This window comes from Castor canadensis, chromosome 16, assembly GCF_047511655.1.
Source record: "Castor canadensis chromosome 16, mCasCan1.hap1v2, whole genome shotgun sequence".
Taxonomy (NCBI): domain Eukaryota; kingdom Metazoa; phylum Chordata; class Mammalia; order Rodentia; family Castoridae; genus Castor; species Castor canadensis.
The window spans coordinates 21,411,272-21,433,404 of record NC_133401.1 but is presented as its reverse complement, the minus strand read 5'-3'; the positions used below and the strand labels follow the sequence as shown (position 1 = coordinate 21,433,404).

The 22,133-nt window shown below is 49.4% G+C and overlaps 1 protein-coding gene across 2 annotated transcripts in view; it reads left to right on the top strand.

Annotated features, from left to right (window-relative positions):
• Window positions 1-22,133, top strand: part of Nosip (nitric oxide synthase interacting protein) — a 22,451-nt gene extending 318 nt beyond the window's left edge. Inside the window, exons 2-9 of one of the 2 annotated variants that reach the window (XM_020159963.2) lie at window positions 13,209-13,279; window positions 13,468-13,573; window positions 14,769-14,850; window positions 16,539-16,698; window positions 16,786-16,916; window positions 17,028-17,215; window positions 17,296-17,404; window positions 17,653-17,760. In XM_020159963.2, the coding sequence (XP_020015552.1) occupies window positions 13,210-13,279; window positions 13,468-13,573; window positions 14,769-14,850; window positions 16,539-16,698; window positions 16,786-16,916; window positions 17,028-17,215; window positions 17,296-17,404; window positions 17,653-17,724 (918 nt within the window). In that variant the 5' untranslated portion in view covers window position 13,209 and the 3' untranslated portion in view covers window positions 17,725-17,760. Of the gene's footprint in view, window positions 1-13,208; window positions 13,280-13,467; window positions 13,574-14,768; window positions 14,851-16,538; window positions 16,699-16,785; window positions 16,917-17,027; window positions 17,216-17,295; window positions 17,405-17,652 lie in introns of those variants that run through there. The other variant, XM_074057959.1, reaches the window with a different exon arrangement.

Below are 22,133 nucleotides of genomic sequence, written 5' to 3'. Positions count from 1 at the left end.
TTCCCTGGAAGTAGCCATCCCTCTCAGGAGAATGCAGTTCCGTGGTCCCAATGGGTCCCGAGGTCCCACTGGAGGAAGGGGACTAGGAACCTGGCTGTGTGGGGGTCCTAAGCAGTGGGAGTTGAAGAAGTAGGATTTCTTCTTTGGTCTTAGTTTCCCAGCTACGAAGCGGAGGGTGGGCGGGCGGCAGTGAGTGGCGCAGTCACCTGTGGTTGCAGTCTCCACATCCCTGTTCCCTTGGGGTTAATGTAGGATTCAACGTTTTCCATTGTGGAGCTTTGGGGTCAGGCAGTCGTTGCCTTACATCCTGATTGTGCTGCAGATGCAGTGTGAACTTGGGCCTTGAAGACTCCTTCAAGCACGTTATTTTAAATGTTTTACTACGAAAATATTCAAACTTATATAAAAGTGATAAAATAATGTGAGAATCCCTTACCGTAGCCGGGCGCTGGTGGCTCACTCTTGTAATCCTAGCTACTCAGAAGGCAGAGATCAGAAGGATCGCGGTTCGAAGCCAGCCCCCAGCAAACTATTCTCGAGACCCTATCTCGAAAAAAGCCATCACACACACACAAAAAGACTGGCGAAGTGGCTCAAACGGTAAAAGCACCGACCTAGCAAGTGTCGCGCCCTGAGTTCAAATCCCAGTACTGCCAAAAAAAAAAAAAGGTCCAGATTTACCTTTTTTATTTTTATTTTTTTTGAGAGAGGGTTTCGCTCTGTAGAACAGACAGCCCGGAACTCAACACCTCCCCCCCCACACACACAGGTGTGTGCCGCCATTCCCAGCTTACCTCCACCCCCATTTTTTTGTCGGTACTGGGGTTTGAACGGAGGTCCTGGAGCTCATGAGGGAGGCGCTCTACCGCTTGAGCCCCGCCTCCAGCCCTTTTTGCTCTGGTTATTTTGGAGATAGGGGCTCTCATTTTGCCCAGGCTGGAATGGATCCTCCTATTTTAGACTTTCTGCAGACACTGCGATAACAGGCACTCACCACTGATCCCAGCTTGATTGAGATAGGATGAGATGGGATCTTGAAAGTTTTTTTCCCCCTGGCTGGCCTCCAACCCGATCCTCTGGATTCCAGCCTGCCAAGTAGCTAGGATTACAGGTGTGAGCCACCCGCACCCACCTCCCTTTTATTTTTTAAATTAGCTTCTGGAGATATAATTCACATAATAAGTACTTCATCTACTTAAGGTGTGTAATTTGGTGGTTCTTAGTATATTCACAGAGCTGTGCAACAATTGCCACTATCAATTTTAGAACATTTTCATCACCTCAAGAAACCCAGAATCATTAGCAGTCATAAACCATTTCCTCTCAGTCCTTCCCATCCCCAGCCTTAGACAACCACTAAGCTACTTTTTTGGGGTTTTTTTTGGTGGGACTGGGGTTGAACTCAGGGCTTTGCACTTGGAAAGCAGGCTCTACTATTTGAGCCACACCTCCAGTCCATTTTGCTCTGGTTATTTTGGAGAGGGGGGTCTCTCAAGCTATTTCCCAGAGCTGGCCTCAAATCTCTATCCTCCTGATCTTAGCCTCCCAAGTAGCTAGGATTACAGGTGTGAGCCACACAGTATACACACCAGCACAACCACTACCCTACTTTCTATCTCTGTGAATATGCCTGCTGTGTACATTTCATTCAAATGTAGTCATACAGTGGGTGGTCTTTTGTGACTGGCTTCTTTGACTTAGCTATTGTTTCAAGGTTCATCCATGTTGTAACATGTATCAGTTCTTCATTCTTTTTTATGGCCGAATAATATTCCATTCTACCAGACACACCACATTTATTTTTCCATTCATTGGGTGATAAGCATTTTGAATAATATTATTATTTTTAGCTGTTACAAGTGATGCTGCTGTCAACATTTGTTTACAAAGCTCTGTGTGGATGTGTTTGTTTGTATTGGCAGTGAAATTGCTTGATCAAACTGTGGTGGTGGCACTGGGGTTTGAACTCAGGGCCTCATGCTTGCTAGGCAGGCCCTCTACTGCCTAAGCCACACCTCCAGTCCATTTTGTACTAGTTATTGTGGAGATGGGGTCTCTTCAACCATTTCCCTGGGCTAGCCTTGAACTGCAGTCCTCCCAATCTCAGCCTCACAAATTGCTAGGATTACAGACATGAGCCACAGGGCCTGGCCTCAGTGTGGTTTTATTGCACTTCTTTCCCGATTAGTGATGTCACGCATTTTTTCATGGCCTTATTTTTTGACCATTCCTATACTGCCTTTGGAGAATGTCTGTTCTATCTTTTGCCACTTTAAAAATTAGATCGTTCTTTTGTTTTTTTTCCCCACACTCTGCTTTTGGCTGGATTGTGTTTATTATTGAGTTGTAAGGCTTGTTTTGTTTTGTTTTGTTTGGGAGCTTGGTTTTGTTTTGAGAGTGTCTCCTATGTAGCCCAGGCTGGATCTCTTGATCCTTCTGCCTCAGCCTCCTGACTGCTGGGAGTGCAGGGATTACAAATATGTGCCACCACACCTGGCTTCAGACTCACCATCATAAAAAAATTTTCTCACTTTCAGAAGCAATTATGTGACTGTCCAGGTCCCATCGGGCTCTCCCTTACTGGCCATTGTCTGAGCCGCCTTGTCATCCACCCCTGGTGACTGAGAAATGGTGGTTTTCAGTTCTGTCATTCCTCCACACTCATTACCTAGCAATTTGTCTCTTAGCCTGAGCTTATGTTCCATTTTGAAACGCTCCATCTCTGGGCCTCTTTTATTTCAGGTGTGTGTGTTGGGAATTGAACCCAGGGCCTCAAGCATGCTAAGCACACGCTCTACCACTAAGCTCCACTTCTAGCCTTGGGCCTGTATTTTCTCACTTTTTTTGTTTGTTCATTTTTTTGTATTTGGTGGCCTGGGCTTTGAACTCAGAGCTTTGCACTTGCTAGGCAGGCACTTTTTTGCTGTACCTGTTTTTCAAATAGGCTCTCATGACTTTTACCCAGACCATGATCCTCCTATCTACACCTGGGAGTAGCTGGGATTACAGCCACACATTACTATACCTGGCTTATATGTTGAGATGAAGTCTTGCTAACTTTCTGCTTGGGCTGGCCCTGAACCGTGATCCTCCCTATCTCTGCCTCCCAAGAATATTCCTATTCTTTTAATGCTTTTGTGAATAATGTATTGGTTGGCTGGATTCTTAGTTTATTGACAATACACCTTCCCCAGGCCTAGGGTAGAAGATGGTTAACTGATCCTATCACAGTATGCACAGTATGGCTGCACGATTCATTGGCTGTATGACCTGGACACTTACATGCTGCGTTTCCTCATGTATAGCAGCTTGTTGAGTTGTGTGCAGAGGAGTAAAATGCTGAAGGGCCTCGTCCTGGAAACTCTGCAACAAATGTCAGCCATTAATAGAAAACCTAAGAGACTCTCTGAGCTCTTAGAGAAGTACATCTCTCTCTCTCTCTGGTACTGGGATTTGAACTCAGGGCTTCGCACTTGCAAAGCAGGTGCTCTACTGCTTGAGCCACACCTGCAGTCCATTTTGCTCTGGTTATTTTGGAGATGGGGTCCTCGAACTGATGCCTCCACCATTGCAGTCTGCCACATAGCTAGGATTACGGTGTGAGCCGCTGATGCCTGTATCTAGTTATCTTCAGTTAGTGTCTCACCTTTTGGCCAGGGGCTGGCCTCGGACCATGGCCTTCCTACTTATGCCTCCCATGTAGCTGGGATGACAGACGCCTGGCTTGTTTGTTGAGATGGGGGGGGCGGGTCTCACTAACTTTTTGCCAGAGCCAACCTTGAACCTGAGTAGCTAGCATTACAGTTAAGAGCCACTGTGCCTGGCTTCTTTAGCTTTTTTTTTTTCCCAGTACTGGTGATTGAATTTAGGGCCTACACCTTGAGCTGCTCCAACAGTCCTTTTTTGTGTTGGGTTTTTTCGAGATAAGGTCTGGTGAACTATTTTCACAGGCTGGCTTTGAGCCTTGACTCTCCTGATCTCTGCCTCGTTAGTAGCTAGGATTACAGGCATGAGCCACTGGTGCCTGGCCTGAATTTTAAATTTTGATTACATCATAATTAATTTAAATCTAAACACCAATACTTGATGTAGTTATAGAAAAGCTTCATAAATGTGTTTAGAATAGCTGGGGGGCAGGGATCTATGTTTGAAATGGAATTTTATGAAACCTAAATATGGGTTGTATATTGCCAATGAAATTTAGCATCGGCCAGGCACAGTGACTCATGCTTGTAATCCCAGATACTTGGGAGGATCCTGGTTCCAGGGCACTATGGCAAAAGGTTAGCGAGACCTCCATCTCAACCAAGAAGCTGAGCGTGATGGTGCATGCCTGTTGTCCCAGCACTTGGGAGGATGAGGCAGGGGAATGGAGAGTTCCAGACAAGCCTGGGCTACTTGGTGTCTCAAAAATGAAAAAAAGTAGTAACAGGAACAAAAAAAAAAAGCCTTCAGCTTAGGGGCTGGGGTATAGCTCAGTGGAAAAGGACTTGCTCACCATGTATGAGGTCCTGGTTTCCTTTCTCAGCACCACAAATAAAGAGCAGAGCAGAGCTGAGCACCAGTGATTCCCACCTGTAATCCTCGCTACTTAGGAGGCTGAGATTGGAAGGATCAAGGTTCAAGGCCAGCCTGGGCAAATAGTTTGGGAGACCCCATCTCCAAAATAACTACAGCAAAACGAACTATAGGTGTGACTCAAGAGGTAGAGAGCCTGCTTTGCAAGTGCGATGCCCTAAGTTCAAAACTCCAGTCCCAGCCATGCACAGTACTGCAAAACAAAACAAAACAAAAAACCCCAGTCTCACCAAAAAAAAAGAAAAGGAAAGTCGAGTTCAGGTTTGGGGATTCACCTCAGAGGTAGAGCGCTTGCCCGGAATGCACAAGGTTCCAGGACCCTTCCCAGCTGCAAAAATAAACAAACAAAATGTGCATCCAGGGTGTGGCTCAGCCTGTAATCCCAGCCACTCAGGAGGCAGAGATCAGGAGGATTGCAGTTCGAGGCCAGCCTGGGAAAATAGCTGTTGAGACCCTATCTCGAAAAACCCATCACAAAAAAGGGCTGGTGGAATGGTTCAAGGTGAAGGCTCTGAGTTCAAACCCCAGTACTCAAAAAAAAAAGTGTAATTTGGTGAGTTTTTATATATTTTATCATGTACCTGATTCCAGATTTTTTTCTTTTTTTGAAACAGGGTTCCCCCATGTAACCTGCTTCGGTCCTCCTGCTTCAGCCTTCTGGGCTGCAGGGACTATAGGTGTGAGCAATCACATTCAGCAGATTCCAGAAGATTTAAATCACCCCCTCTCCCACCCAATAAGCCCCGTCCCCACTGGCATCACTCCACATCCCATCCTGTCCCCAGCCTGTGGCAGCCTGTAATCTATCTCTATGGGATGGCAGCAGAAGCATATAACGTTTGGTCTTTTGTGCCTGATTTCTTTCACTTAGCATAAAAAAACTAGACCTTTTTCAATTTTTTTGGTTTTTTTGGCAGTACTGGGGTTTGAACTCAGGGCCTCATGCGACAGGAACTCTACCACTTGAGCCACTCCATCAGCCAAAAAATAACCAAAAAGACCTTTTAAAACCTAAGACAGAGCCAGGCATAGTGGCACATGTGGCAGACTGAGGCAGGAGGATAGCAAGTTTCAGGGCAACTTGAGCTGTATAGGGAGTTCAAGGCCAGCCAGGAGGATACAGTGAGACCCAGCCTCCAAAAAAAACAAGATACAATGCACATGAGTACTTTCAGTTAGCTGTCAGAGCTATTTCGTCCTCACACCTCTTACAGCCTCTGGAAAATCCCACTGTATACTTGGGAGATGATAAGCAGAACAAAGGCAAATAACATTTTAGTACTAATTTATTTTTTGGTGGTACTGAGGTTTGAACTCAGGCTCTTGTGCTTGCTAGGCAGGTGCTCTACTGCTTGAGCCACGCCCCCCAGCCCATTTGAATATTGTGGAAAATAATTGGGATTCCCAGAAAGTATGTTAAGGACCCCAGGGGTTCCTGGGCCTTACTTTGAGAATCACTGCCCTAGGCATGTTACTTCCTTTGCTAAGCCTCAGGTGCCTGTCAGCAAAGAGAAGATGGCAGGATGGGCTTTAGAGGTGGTTCAGGTTAGACAGCTGATGGATTGATGGCATCAGGGACTCAGGGTCAGCACACAGTCGGGAATCAAGGGCAAGCAGGGTTTTTGTTTGGTTGTTTGTTTGGTGCTGGGGATTGAACCCAGGGTCTTACATATGCTAGGCAAATACTCTACCACTGATCCAGCTCCCCAGCCCTACTTTCATTTTTATTTTGAGATAGGATCTTGCTAAATTACCCAAGCTGGACTTGAACTCATTATGTAGCCCAGTTGGCCTAGAACTGTCCATATTTCTACCTCTGCGTCCTGAGTAGCTGGGATTACAGGTGTAATCCCAGAAAACAGCTTTCAAGCAGTTTTCTGTGTCATTATTCTCATTACTACCCAGCAAAATTGACAGAATATCCCCTCTATAGCTGTCCTTGCCACTCATGGAGAGAGTGCTCATTCCCCTATCCACGGAGAAACCTCTGTTCTTGGCCATGCAACACCCAGGCAGCTTGTCTCTAGGAAAGCATGGGCTCCTGGTGCCAAATACCACAGAGGGTCAAGGCAGTTGACAACTAAGAATAGAGCAGGGAATTTGTTCATGAGGTCACCACGACCTTCCTGAGTGGCAGTTGGGGGAGGCTAGGGTGGAAGCCAGGGGTTGGGGCTGGGAAGCAGGTGGCACATGAGTGAGGGAGGCAGCAGGTGCTGGACGCTCAGTGGAGAGGCCTGAGAACTGGGAATGTGGAAGGAGGAACCTGGCAGATGAAGGGGCCAGTGACTGGGAACAACACCACAACACAAGGGATTTTATGAGGAAATAAAGATGTTTTGTATCTTTTGGGTTTTTTTTTTTTTTTTTTTTTTTTGGATATGAATGGGATTTGAACTCAACCTCATGCTTGCTAGGCAGGCCCTCTACCATTTGAACCACTCTGCCAGCCCTGTTTGAAGATAGGGTTTCGTGAACTATTCGCCTGGATTGGCCTCGAACCCCAATCTTCCTAATCTCTTACCTCTTGAGTAGCGGGGATTACAGGTGTGGAACGCTGGCACCCCGCTTCCAGCTGATGTTTTATGTGTTGCTTGGGGTGAGAGGAGATGCACACATTGCCAAAACTCATCAAACAAGTGGCGCCAGTGGCTCACATCTGTAATCCCAGCTACTCAGGAGGCAGAGATCAGGAGGAGAGTGGTTCAAAGCCAAAGCCCAGGGTAAATAGTTCGTGAGACCCTATTTCGAAAAAGCCCATCACAAAAAAAAGGGCTGGTGGAGTGCCTCAAGGTGTAGACCCTGCGTTCAAACCTTAGTACTGCCCCCCCCAAAAAAAAATCAAACTGTTGAGGTCTGTAGCAGCGCATGGTGGAGCCGGTCCGTAATCCCTGCTCCTTGGGAAGTGGAGGCAGGAAGGAAGATGGAGTGTTCAAGGGCTGGGGTGAAGAGCTCAAGTGGTAGAACCGGGGGCCATGACTTCCTTCTTCCTTCCATAGTCCCGCAAAGAAAAAGACAAAGGGAATGAAAGAATTTAGCCTGTGTAGCTCACTATTCCTAAAGCCAAACCTGACTTCTGAGCAGAAGCCGCCAGTAGAGGGAGAGCGAGCTCTGCAGGCAGGAGAGCTTTGCTGTTCAAGCTTTGAATGCAAAAGGCAAGTTTTCTAAAGCAACCACAAGGGGGCGCCAAAGAGGAAGTCGCTTTTTTACCTTCCTGGAACCCTTAGTTGCGCTGTTCTCCCAACTCTTGGATCCTGTTTACAGCTCTGGAAGAGGGAAGAATCTAGAATATTTCCAGCGTGCCATGCTCCGAGCATGACTCACACAGCCCTCTAATCCCGATGATAAATCCGTGGTTATTCAATTTTTGCACCAGGGGAAACGGAGGCTCACAAAAGAAATCACCACCCCAGGATCATGTAGCGAGCAGAGAACCAAACTCATATACTTAATCTTTTTTTTCTTTTTGCAGTACTGGGGCTTGAACTCAGGGCCTTCCGCCACTCTGCCAGCCCTATTTTTGTGATGGTTATTTTTGAAAGTGTCTTGTAAACAATTTGCCCAGGCTCGTCTTGAACCTTGCTCCTCCTGATCTCTGCCTCCTGAGTTGCTGGGATTACAGGCATGCGACACCGGCACCAGGCTCTCACACTTAATCAGTCTTGAAACAGGGTCTCTCTGTAGCCCAGCCTCCCAAGTGCTGGGATTATAGGCCTGCACTGCCATGCCCAGTGTGTAGGATTCTTTGAAACATATCATTTTGTGTACCTATAGATTTCATCTGCATACTTGGTATAGGATTGTTATTTTATTTTTTACTTTTTTAAAACATCCAGCATTTTTTTTTAAGATCCACCAATGTTGGTGTGGTGGTCTGTGCCTGTAATCCCAGCACTCAGGAGGCAGTGGCAGGAGGATCTTGAGTTGAGGCCAGCCTGGGCTACACAGTGAGACCCTGTCTCAAAAAAAATAAAACAAGTTGGCATGGCTCAAGTGGTAGAGTATTTGTCTAGCACAAGCAAGGTCCTGAGTTCAAACCCCTGTATTGCCAAAAACAAAAAGTAAAAGAACTGAGTTAAAAACATCCACCCATGGTTGTACCTCACAGCTGGCCAGTCACTGCCTTTGTTATCCATTCTCCCAGAGAGGGCCATCCAGTGGCCGTGACGCCCCTCAGGGTAGATCACAGCACTGTGAACATTCTACCTGTCCCCTGGCACAGAGCTCCACAGTGTCTTGGGGCAGATGCACCTGAGAGCTTGATTCCGTACACTTTGCCTGTGTTCCCCATGGCTGCCCTCCGCCTTCCCACCAGTGTCACCCACAGCCCCAAACCTTGGTCTTCGCCTGCCCTCACAGCTTTGCCTACTCAGTGGCTGACGGCTCCCAGTCAGTCACATTAGTGTCTCTTTGTATGCTTGTTGGGGTTTTAAGTTTCTTCTGGCTCTTCCTATCCCTTGCCTGAGGCTGGTGGAGTGGCTCAAGTGGTAGAGCGCCTGCCTAGCAAACCTGAGGTTGTGAGTTCAACCCAGTACCAGCCCCCACCCCCCCAAAAAAAACCCTTTTTCTCTAGCAAACCTAGTTCTTGCTCATTATTCTGTAGAGGTAGCTGATTTTTCTTGTTGATTTGCGGGAGTGCATCTTCAATCCATTTTGCTATAACACTTGTTTTGAAAATGTGAATTTAGGCCAGGTATGGTGGCCTGTACCTGTAATCCCAGCTACTTGGGAGGCAGATATTGGGAACATCAGACCATTCCTGGCAAAAAATAAGACCTCATCTCAGCCAATAAGCCAGGCATGGTGGTGTGTGTCTGTAATCCCAGCCATGCAAGGAGGCTGTAGGTAGAGGGATCACAGTCCACAGCCGGCCCTGGGCAAAAATGCCTAAAGCAAAAGGACTAGGGGCCTGGCTCAAAAAGTAGAGTGCCTGCCTAGGCCCTGAGTTCAAACCCCAGTATCACCAAGAAAGAAAGGGAAAAAAAACATAAATGTATAACCCTGCAGTTGACAGATTAGGAAATCTGTGAGCCTAGCAGGAATTTCCCATTTGCTTCTGTGCACCTGTGAGGAAAGACGAGATGGATCCCAGACGTGTGAGCATGCGTGTTTCCCCCACCTCTTTTCCTTGCTGGTTCTAAAACTTTTGTGAGATCTCAGCTAATCTCCTTCTACTACCTCACAGCAGCGCTCATTTCCACAGCAGCCTTCACATGGCTGTCAAAGTCAATGCCATGGTTTTTAGTGTATATACTTTTCTTAACCACTTAACGTGTAAGACCACCCACCCTGTTCCGTTGGGCCTGTCTGTTTCGGCATGTGTGGCACAGTTTTATGAGTACTGTGCCACACCCATTCTCTTCATAAGCCCTGTGGTTTCTTTCTCTTCTGTGTGTGTGTTGGGGGGGGTGGGCTGGACTGGGGCTTGAACTTGGATTCCAGTTTGCAAAGCAGGCCCTCTATCGCTTGGTCCACACCTCCAGTCCATTTTGCTCTGGGTATTTTGGAGATGGGGGTCTCGGGGACTCTTTGCCAGTGCTGGTCTTGAACCTTGATCCTCCCCATCTCAGTCCCTCCCAGGTAGCTAGGATTACAGGCGTAAGTCACCAGCATCCGGCAGGCAGCCTTGTGGTTTCCACTGGGAGACTTTGCCGATCACTGTGATTTTGAGGAACTCGGGCATTAGAGTAGGAGCAGCTTTTCCAGGCTTAGTGCCTGGTTGATGGGAGACAGTAAGGCGTCCTCTCCCAGTGTGTCTTGAACACTGTGCTCACTGAACTGGTAACCTGCTGTGCAGGTGTAGGGAGCCAGCCGTCCCAGGCTTTGGAGAGGTGTTAACCTGACTGGATGGACAGCAACTGGCAGATTCTACCAAATGCACATACCTTTTCAGCCTGCAATTCCCCTTTTAAACATTTATGCCATAGGCAGGATCACAATTCAAGTCCCAGCTCAGGCAAGAAGTTCTTGAGACCCCATCTCAACAAATAAAGCTGGGCACTGTGGCATGTGCCTGTCACCCCAGCATAACGAGGATTGCAGCCCCAGCATAAATGTGAGACCCCATCTTAAAAATAACCAAAGCAGTTCTGGGCTCCAGTGGCTCACTCCTGTAATCCTAGCTACTCAGGAGGCAGAAATCAGGAGGATCGGGGTTTGAAGTCAGTGCTGGCAAATAGTTTGAGAGCCCCTATTTCAAAAAAATCCGTCATGAAAAAGGGCTGGTAGAGTGGCTCAAGGTTCAAGCCCCAGTACTGCAAAAATAGACAAAATTTTAAAAGTAGCCAAAGTAAAAAGGACTTGGAAGCATGACTCAAGTGGTAGAGCACCTGCCTGGCAAGTGCAAAGCCCTGAGTTCAACTCCTAGCACTGCAGAAAACCAAAAAAGAATGTACCCTAAATGCCCTCACATGTGCTAAGTGACAGTGGCTGTGGGCTTTGAAGCAAGGGGGCTCGGGGTGTGTTCAGAATGAAGAATAGGAACGGGCTCCCCCTTCCTTCTTTCTAGAACATCTACAGGGCAGTACAGAAAGCCTAACTGTGTAGCCCAGTGGCTTTCAGAGTGAACACACCCATGTCACCACGCCCAGATGTAAAGAGAGCCTTCCAGCCTCCCAGGGCCAGCTTCCTTGCTTTGCAGGACCCCTGCCAGCCACTTCCACCACCCAAAGGAAACCCAATTTATAAGCTGTAATTACTTCTGTGAGTGTTGAACTTCGTATCCATGGCACTTACAGTAAGCTTTCTCTTAGGTCCGGCTTCTCTTGCCTGAGTGGTGTCTGTGAGAGATAGCCAGGCTGTTGGTGTGACAACGCCGCCAGGTTTATGTAACTTGCAGTTTCTTCACCCATTCATTGTGCACAGGCATGTGTCTAGTTTGCTGGTATACTTTGGGGTTGGATGGTTTGTTTGTTTTGAGACAGGGTCTCACCTGTAGCCCAGGCTGGTCTAAACTCAGGATCCTGCTGCCTCAGCCTCCCAAGTGCTGGGCTTACAGGTGTGCACCACCAAACCCTGCTAGTTTCCAGTTTCTTTTTTTTTTTTTTTTTTTCTCTTTTTTCCCATACTGGGGTTTGAACTTGGGGCCTACTCCACCAGCCCTTTTTGGTAATGGGTTTTTTTGAGATAGGGACTCAAGGACTATTTACCCAGGCTGGCTTCAAACTATAATCCTTTCAGTCGCTGCCTCCTGAGTAGCTAGTATTACAGGTGTAAGCCACCAGCACCGTTCTTTCTTTCTCTCTCTCTCTCTCTCTCTCTCCCCCTCCCTCCCTCCCTTTCTTTCTTTTGAGACAGGGATGTGCTATGTAGCTCAGGCTGGGATTACAGATTACAGGTGAGCACTACTCCACCCAACAGTGCATGCTTTGCTGACGTACTTATCTCACTGGTCTTTAAATTCTATCTAAAAAGTCTCCTGAGCTTAGTTGCAAAGGATACAGTTTCCAACCCAATGGAAATCTAGATATTTTTAAAGCATACTGTTACATTTATCGTCTTTTAAAATGTAGCTGATGGCCTGTGGCTCACACCTGTAATACTAGCTTCTTGAGAGGCTGAATCTGGAGCGTTGCAGTTCAAGGAGAACCTGAGCAGATCTCCAGACATCCATCTCCAAAATTACCTGAGCAAATTGGATAGGAAGTATGGCTTGGGCAATGGAGCACCTGCATAGCAAGCTGGAAGCCCTGAGTTCAAACCCCAGTGCTGAAAAAAAAAAAAAAAGTCTTATAATTTAGCAGTAAAAAGGCAAGCTACCCAGTAGAAAAATGGACAAGGGCTCTCAATAATATTTCTTTTAATAGCAATAAATGACTGATAAGGGCTGGAGACATGACTCAAGCTGAAGAGCTCCTGCTAGCAAGTGGGAAGCCCAGAGTTCAAATCCCCATCACCACAAAAAAACCCAGATTGATAGGAGCATGGAAAGATGTCCTCTTCCTGTAGAGCCCTAATCTTAGCTGCTCTCTGATTGACCTATTTGTGACCCAATCACCATGTGCTAATGGGTTGGCCAGCACTGATTGGTTCTGAGCGCCCAGCGCTGAGCCAATCACTGGGCTGGTCAGTGCAAGTGGCCACTTTGGGAGTAGAAGCGGAGGCAGAATGGACTTGTAGAGTTGCAGGGTTCATCTGGGGTGTTCCCCGATCCGCTGACCTTCCAAAATGACATCTTCCTCAGTGTCTTTTAAAAAATGCTAATGGCACCTCTGCCACCTGTTCTGCACCCCCTTCCCACCTCCAAACAACTCTTGTTGTTACAGGTTGTATTTAGGTAAGCTCAGGTGAGTCTTGGGGGACAGCCACATGACCTCGGCTCCCCGCACCCTCCCATCCTCCCCTCCACCCGAGGGGGCTGCTCAGTTCTGAGGGCCCTGTGGCTCACGCCTGTAATCCTGGCTACTCAGGAGGCAGAGATCTGGAGGACTGTGGTTCAAAGCCAGCCGTGGGCAAATATTTCCTCAAGATCCTGTCTTGGAAAAACCCATCACAAAAGAGGGCTGGTGGAGTGGCTCAAGGTGAACGCTCTGAGTTCAAGTCCAGTACCCCCCCTCCAAAAAAGAAAAAAAAGATTTTCCCTGTGCTGGCAGCTTCCCATCCCAGCACCCTTCAACTCTCCCTTCCTCCCCCAGGATGACGCGGCATGGCAAGAACTGCACAGCAGGGGCTGTCTACACCTACCACGAGAAGAAGAAGGACACAGGTACTGGACTGGGGACCCAAATGTGTCAGAGTCACCACCTCTCTGTGCATCTTCTACCACTTGAGTAACTGCTCGGGTACCTTCCTGCATTAGTCCTGAAGTCTTCCCAGCCCCCGCGTTCTCTTCGGGCTTTGTAGAGAGGTTTGTCCCTGTCCACGCCACTCCACCACTGCCGTTTCTGTCCCCAGCGGCCTCCGGCTATGGAACCCAGAACATCCGACTGAGTCGGGACGCTGTGAAGGACTTCGACTGCTGCTGCCTCTCTCTGCAGCCCTGCCATGACCCTGTCGTCACGTGAGCTGCTGAGGGGGAGGGAACCAGCCATGGGGAGCTGCGTGTGGGTTTGGCCACCTGCGTACCCAGGGCACTCTGGGCCAGACATTGATGGCTCAGAGCCTCAGTGTTTCTGTCTGAGATGTGACTTGGTCATAGCCCTATCTCACAGCACGTGGAAAAGAATATATTCAAAATAGGGTAGGGGGCTCTTGAAATGATGCTGACGGGTGACAGCAGCTCACCTGGTGAAGCATGCACCATTACCTGCCTCTGGCAGTTCAGCAGTGGCTTCAGCAAGATGATAGGTGTAAGGTACTTAGTCCAGTGACTAAATATGTGTACTTTTTTTTTTTTGGTGGTATTGGGATTTGAACTCGGGTCCTCATGCTTGGGAGGCAGGAGCTCTACCACTTGAGCCACACTCCCCTTCTTTTGCTTTTAGTTTGTTTTTCTGGTACTTTTGCCTGTGTCAGCCTCAGATCATGATTGTCTTACTTCTACTTCCAGAGTGGCTGGGATTATAAGCATTTACCACCACACCCAGCCTGTAAACATATGCTCTTACAGAGATACTGATGACACTCACTCCTCAAAGCCATCTTCGGTTATCCAGTAAACATCACAAAACTCAGCACAACTGTTACACTCATGGTGACATTTTATTACTGTGAAAGGCTACAGTTTAAAATCAGATATGGGTGCTAGGATTCCAGGGGCTTTAGGGGTCTTCTCCCAGAAGCCTGTCAGAGGCAAGACCTTTCTTTTTGGAATGCACAGAGTTTGGACAGTCCAGGCCTGATGAGTTCACCCTTCCTGGCGCAAGACGTTCCCTACACAGTACAGCAGTCTGTAAAGTCATGAGAATTAAAACTGTGTGGGCCTGGCACAAGAATTTACCACAGAAGCGAAGCGTGGCAGTACACACCTGTAATCTTGGCTACTCAGCAAGTGGAGGTCGGAGGATTGGGAGTGCAAGGCCATCCTGAACAAAATTAGCAAGACCCTGCCTCAAAAACAAAATACAAACCAAAAAGGGATGGAGGCATGGATTACATGATAGGCCCTGAGTTCAACCCCACTTTTGAAAAAAAAAAAAAAAGACAAAGACATTTTAAAAAAAATTGACACAAGGTAAATGCATTTGGAAACCCTGTGCTACCAGGGTGAGTAGCCACTGGTGAGGGTGGGATTAACCCCTAGCTGTGTTCTGCAGCCCAGATGGTTACCTGTATGAACGGGAGGCAATCCTGGAGTACATTCTGCACCAGAAGAAGGAAATCGCCCGGCAGATGAAGGTGACAGTGACAGGGCAAAGGGGGTACAGGTGGGCAGGCTGTTTGGGCAGAGCCTCTCTGTGTCCTCCCATCTGAGTTCCTTTCCCCTAGGGGCCTTTGTCTGTGCCCTTCCCTCTGCCTGCTGTGCCATTTGCCCCCCCCACACTTCTGGTCAAATCTTTCCACTGAGGGGGTGGCCAGGCATTGCCCACAGGGTCTCATGTGTCCACGTTGGTCTAGAACTTTTTTTTTTCTTTTTTCTTTGACTTTTGAATTGACATACATTAATAGTACACGGAGATTTCATTGTGATGATTCCATGCATAGAGTGTAGTTGAAACCAGCTTCCCCCTCCTTCATATTCCCATTCCGCCCCCACCTCCAACTCTCCATTCTCGTGCCTCTGCCCCTGGAGTGCTGGGATTACAGGCAAGTGCATCAGGTACTGCAGGCAATGGGCACCGATTATTATGTGTCCTAAGCATTTTATTTATTTTTATTTTATCATTTTTACATTTGTGCCATAAGCATTTTAAAAGCTCACCTGGAGCCAGGCACTGGTGGCTCACACCTGTAATCCTAGCTACTCCAGAGGCAGAGATCAGGAGGATCGAGGTTTGAGGCCAGCTCCAGACAAATAGTTCTTGAGACTATCTTGAAAATACCCATCACAAGAAAGGGCTGGCAGAGTGGCTCAAGCGGTAGAGTGCCTAACTAGCAAGCGTGTGAGACCCTGAGTTCAAACCCCAGTGCCCCAAAGAGGAAAAAGACCTCACCTCAGGTAGCGTTCCCCTCCCCGCCCTCCAGGGACCTCCAGGGTGGGTCACCAATGAGAGTCCATCTTATCAATGAAGAAACAAGCCAGGAAAGGTCACAGTAGTCACTGCAGGCCAATGAGTGACAAAGATGGGATTTGAGCTCAAGTTCCAGCTCCAGCCAAACTCTTGGCTGTCGACCACACCCTTGTCAAGGAAGAAAGACTGAGGACACTAGTCCCAAACTGGCTTTATGGGAAGCCACTGTGCATCCTGCCCAAGGGAGGGGACAGGCGAGTGTGGTGCCCCCATTCTGTGCTGAGGACTGATCCCCAGCATTTTAGGCTCTGCCACTGAGCCACATCCCCAGTCCTTTTGCCTTTAGTTTGTGTTTCACATAGGGTCTTCTGCTTTTTTTTTTTCCCCTCCAGTACTGGGACTTGAACTCAGGGCCTATACCTTGAGCCACTCCACCAGCCCTTTTTTGTGTTGGTATTTTCAAGATAGGGTCTCACAAACTACTTGGCCAGGCTGGCTTCAAACTGCGTTCCCCCTGATCTCTACCTCCTGGGTAGCTGGAATTACAGGCGGGAGCCACCAAAGCCATCTGGGTATTGTGTTTTTGCCCAGCTGCCTCAACTGTGATCCTACCTCTGCCTCAAGTAGCTGGGATGACAGGCATTCCCCACCACCTATCTTGAAAACAAAATAAGGCCTGGCCACCTCTTTGCCTGAACTGGCTTTGAACTAGTGATCCTCTTGCTTCCACTTCCTGGGAAGCTGGGATTACAGGCATGCATTACCATGCCTGTGGTTTACGGCCTATTGAACTTGCCCACCAACCTCCACCAAACAGCGCTGGTGATGATCTCCATCTCTCGTTTGAGGGGGAGCACAGCGGGAGGGAGGTTCTTACCTGGTTCTGAGCTCAGCACCCCCCACCTCTACCCCCAGGCCTACGAGAAGCAGCGTGGTGCGCGGCGGGAGGAGCAAAAAAAGCTGCAGCGCGCCTCGGCGCAGGACCAGGTGCGGGGCTTCCTGGAGAAGGAGGCGGCCATCGTGAGCCGGCCGCTCAACCCGTTCACGTCCAAGATGCCCTTGGGGCCCGGCCCAGGTGACAGGGAATGAGTGGACTTGGGTGGGGAGCCCCACGCTGGTGCCCCGGGGCGCTCATCGGGCCTCTCCCTTCCCTTCCCCACAGATGGTGTCCAGCCTGGACCCAGCGCAGGGCCCCTAAGCAAGGACAAAGACAAGGACAAGGACAAAGCGCTGCCCAGCTTCTGGATCCCATCGCTGACTCCCGAGGCCAAGGCCACCAAGCTGGAGAAGCCGGTGAGCTCCCGCCGTGGCCCTGTCCCTCAGCGTCTCCCGGGGCCCTTCCCGCCCTGAAAGGGACCCCATCGTCCTTCCACCTCCCGCCGCTGACCCCGTCCCCGCCCGCAGTCGCGCACGGTCACCTGCCCCATGTCGGGGAAGCCGCTGCGCATGTCCGACCTGACGCCCGTGCGCTTCACGCCGCTCGACGACTCGGTGGACCGCGTGGGGCTCATCACGCGCAGCGAGCGCTACGTGTGCGCCGTGACCCGCGACAGCCTGAGCAACGCCACGCCCTGCGCCGTGCTGCGGCCCTCGTGAGTGCAGGCGGGAGGGAGGGGGCAACGGGGACGGGCTTGGGGCTTTCCCGGCGCTGATCTGCCGCCCCCACCCGCAGCGGGGCCGTGGTCACCCTCGAGTGCGTGGAGAAGCTGATTCGGAAGGACATGGTGGACCCGGTGAACGGAGACAAGCTCACAGAGCGCGACATCATCGTGCTGCAGCGGGTGAGCCTCCCCTCCCCAATCCTTCCCCTCCCCTCCTCCCTCACTCTGCTTTCCAGGGCTCCGCCCCCACTCCCCAACCCCTCCCTGCCCCGGGACTCCGCCCCTTCTAGGCCCCGCCCCATTCTGCCCAGTCTCAGGAGTGCACCCCCCCCTTGCCATCCACTCCACTAACCGCTATGGGATGGTCACTGCCACCTGGAGCCCAGCACTCAACCCCGGCCCCTCCCCCTTGTCCTCTGCCTCTTCAGGGTGGCACCGGCTTCGCGGGCTCCGGGGTGAAGCTGCAGGCCGAGATGTCGCGCCCAGTGATGCAGGCCTGAGCTCCTGCGGGGACCCAATAAACCGCCTGGGTGTGAGTGGCCGTGTGGCGTCTTCCTTCGAAGCGGGGTTTCCCGGGGATTGAAGAAATCAGGCCGTGTGCACCCTGGAGTGACGCGTGTTTGAAAGGTCACACAAAGAATCTTGAATGTCTTCTACTAAGAGCAAAGTGAATCAAAGCCAGGCATTTAAAGTGGTCCCGCTGACCAGGAGCGAGTGGCTCACGCCTGTAATCCTAGCTGCCAGAGAGGCTGAGAATAGGAGGATGGAGGAGTGAGTTTGAGGCCAGCCTGGGCAAATAGTTCTCAAGACCCCATCTCCCAAATAACCAGAGCAAAATGGACTGGAGGTGTGACTCAAGCGATAGAGCGCTTGCTTCACAAGTGTGAAGCCCTGAGTTCAAACCCCAGTCCCACCAAAAAAAAAGAAAAACAAATTTGGTCATTATGTCTAGAATTCTGAGCTATGACCTGGTGAGGAATTAATATTTAGTTAAATATTTAGCAAGCTACATATTCCTCCTCTTAAGGCAAGGGTGACACTCTTGAGATGGCCAGGAGCACAAAGGAAACACAGTTGTGTGCGAGTGGGGGGCCCGAGGGCAAGGGGTCCCCACCCTAGAAAATGTGGTCAGGGGCACGCCCTCCCCCACATCTGGAGGGAAAGGAAGAGGAAACCGCAAGTGCAAAGGCCCAGAGGCTTCGAAGTGCTGCAGGGAGGGGGAGGGGGCTGGTGGAGCTCAGGCTTGCCTGGGGGAGGGGTCCCTGAAAGCTTGGTTTTTAGTAACCAGTCCTTGGCAGTGTTGGAAACAGACTTAGAAAATAAAGATCCCACACAGCCATCTCCCAGCCATTCCTGGTCCTGTGCTCAGGGTCTCTGTGCCTACCTTGTTTCCTCCCTAGCCGGAGCTCATGCCCCTGCCATTTGGGGCAGTGAATGATGGACTTGCCTAGAAATGGTCCCTCCGCCCAGTGCCCTTCACCAGTCAGAGGACCAGCATGCCATCAAGGGAGAGGGAGTGCAAGGTGGAGGAGGGCCGGTGGTGTGGTCCTGCATCCTGGAGCACCCCAAGCCTGGCATCTCCCACAGATGCCTCTAGATTGTCCTCTAGGTCTTCAAGAGTCCTTGCGCCCCTCTTCTATGCCTCCAGCCCCTGGAAGCAGGTACAGTTGCTGCTGACACTTGGGAGCCTTTGTGACCTGTGCCCATCAGTCTAGTCCCCTTAAAACCTCCATAGACCTGGAAAGGGATTCATTCCACCGAACAGGCCACCGAGGCCGAGGAAACAACTTCCCCAAAGTCACAGGGCTACGGGAGTGAAGAAGCTAAACACACCCAGAGGCCAGCCTCAGCAAGTTCCCACCTCACTAACTTAATGCCCACAGCATTGTGCCTCATCTGTGTCCCTAACCATCCCAATTTGTCTTTCCCAAGACCACCCAGTCACCCCTGAGGACCTTGTTTTCTCTCAGCACCCCCCTCAAGACTTGTTCATATGCAGCAGGTACCCCCCCACACACACACACAAAATAAAAACTGCAAGTGAACTGGGCATGGTAGAGCACAGCTGTAATCCCAGCACTCAGGAGGATGGTGAGTTACAGACCCTGTCTCAAACATGAAAAACAGAAACCAGTGTAATTAGTGGGGAAGTGTTTATTGAACGTGTGTGAGGTCCTTGTTTCCTTCCCTAGCACCACAAAGAATTCAGCAGTTCCATTCTTGTGTTTATACCCAACAAAACTGAAATCACATCCACGTAAAAACTTGTATGAGTGACCCTAGCAGCCCTACTTCCACAGCCCCAACGTGGGAGTGCTGCAAGTGTGCAAGTGTTTATGGCTGGATGAAGTAGGGCAGGGTCTGTCCATCCTTTTATTAGTCATAAAAAGGGATGAACTAACTGCCGGCACACGTGACATGATGCACCTTAAAAACATGATGGCGAGTAAAGAAGACTGACACAAATACTGTATGACTCCATTTGTGTGAGGGGGAAAAAGCGGGGCAACTCATGGAGACAAAGTGGGTGAGTCTCTGGCAGAGGCAGGAAGAGAAGTGGAAAATAATTGCTTACAAGGGGGTGATGAGAATGTTCTAGAATTGATGCTGATGGACACACAACCTTTTAGATTCACGGTATGTGAATTAGTGAATTACATGTCAGCTTTTTTTGTGTGTGGGAGTGGGATTTGAACTCGGGGCTTCACACTTGCAAAGCAGGCACACTTCCAGTTGAGCCACACCTCCAGTTGATTTTACTCTGGTTATTTTGGAGATCAAGTCTTGGGAACTATTTGCCTGGGCTGGCCTCAAACCTCAATCCTCCTAATCTCAGCCTCCCAGGTAGCTGGGATTACAGGTGTAAGGTGAATTCTATCTCAGCTTTTAAAAAAATAGATGTCATCACTAGAGACTCCACTCCAGCTTGCTCCACTGCTCCCAGGGCCATAGAGCTGGCTGTCACAAGCCTAGGGACTGGATCTGCTGATTTAGAGAAGGGGAGGACCACCAACAGAACCAACTGTTCAAGTTTTCTTCTGAGAAGGACTGGTGAGGATGTGGAGGAAGTGGGATTTGAACTCAGGGCCTTATGCTTATTGCACAGGCACTCTACCACTTGAGCCACTCCTCCAGCCCTTTTTATTTATTTTGCCTTTAGCTACTTTTTGGATAGGATTTCATGTTTTTGCCCAAAGGCAGGGCAGGCATCGGATCACATAGCTGGGATTACAGATGTGTACCACCATGCCCAGCAAGGACTGGAACTTTCTACTGTGCTAGTGGGTGGAGGAAGTGGGGAAACGATTTGCTGAATACCTTGCTACCTGTGCGTACTCCAGGCCCCTCTCTCTCTTACAAACATGGAAATCCATGCAAATATGCTCAACAAAACAAACTAAAACATTTGTGACAACTTCCTGTGCAACAGCTCCCGGCTGGAAATGTCCCAAAAGATTATTACCAGTAAAATGGGTGAGATGTGGGTGTTCACAGTGGTGTAATATACAACAATGAAAAAGGAGAATGCCCTTGAGTCTCAGTAACATGAGTCCATTAATAAAAAGATGCAAAAGCATTGGAGTGGCTCAAGTGGTAGAGTGCCTGCCTTGCTAAGCCTAGCAAGCATGAGGCCCTGAGTTCAAGCCCCAGCACTGCAAAAAAAAAAAAAGAAAAGCAGACTGGGAAGTGTGGTTCCAGTGGTAGAACACTTGCTCTGAGTTCAGTATCCAGTACCTGGAAGAAGAATCTGTTTATACCCACATCTGTGTACTTTAGTCTTGGAAAGAAACTGACTGCTTGCGCAGAGACCAATTTGGTAGGAAGGTATGTAGCCTCCTGTGTATTTCAAATTTTGCATCTTGTGTCTTGTCAATATTTAAAACCAAAATATACAAAAAGTTTAGAAAAAAAAAGCAAGACACGTCTGGAGTGGGCACGTGCTGGGCAGACGCCCACAACAGCTGTTGCGGACAGGTAACCGTTGCTCTGGGTCAGTATTATTTTGATTCATAACCTCATACCTGCCACCCGCCTTGCTGCGGCCACAGCAGTTCCGGCTCCCGCCACGAGGGGGCAGGAGGCGGTCGTCAGTGAAAGCCTGGAGCAGCTGCGTTTGAGAAACTCCAGCACAGCTGTAAGAAATGGGTCTGGGTAAGACAGAAAACAATTGCCTAAGGTCACTGGAATGTGAAGAAGCCAGGCATGCTTTGGAGGGACCTGACATTGAGAAAAAGAAAAGCACTGTGGAGTTTCTCGTCTGTACAGCATTTAGCCTGGAGCAGGCGTCCTGAGTGGCTGCTGAACTATCGGGGACAGCCTCCTCCCTGCTGGAGAGACGACAGCGACAGCCAACAACCAACAGCTGGGTGTCTCAACTGAGACCTAAGATGACCCTGCTGGAATTGGAAAAGATTGTAAAAATAGCTGTTATAGCAGGATTCCAGTGGTTTATATCTGTAATCCCAGCTACTTGGGAGGCTGAAATCAGGAGACCCTCGGTTTGAGGCTAGCCTGGGCAAATAGTTTGAGACCCCATCTCTAAAATAACTAGAGCAAAATGGACTGGAGCTGTTGCTCAAGTGGTGGAGCGCCTGCTTTGCAAGTGTGAAGCCGTGAGTTCAAACTCTGTTCATTGCAGTCCTCTCCAGCAAGGGGGAACTCCATCCTGACTTCTTGTCCCCTGGGAATGGAGTCCAGCAGTGTGCTCCTCTGCCTCAGGCTGCTTTTTTTCTAGCTTGGCATTGGTGAGATTCCTCCATGCAGTTGGGGATATGGAGCTCATTTTTGCTCCTTGTGCTGTCGCTTCCCCTGGGTAGTCTCCAGGATGCACTGAGCCTTCGACCTGTGGACAAGCACGTGGGTGGTTTCCTCTTTGTAGCTGTTATGAATAAAGCTACTATGAACCTTA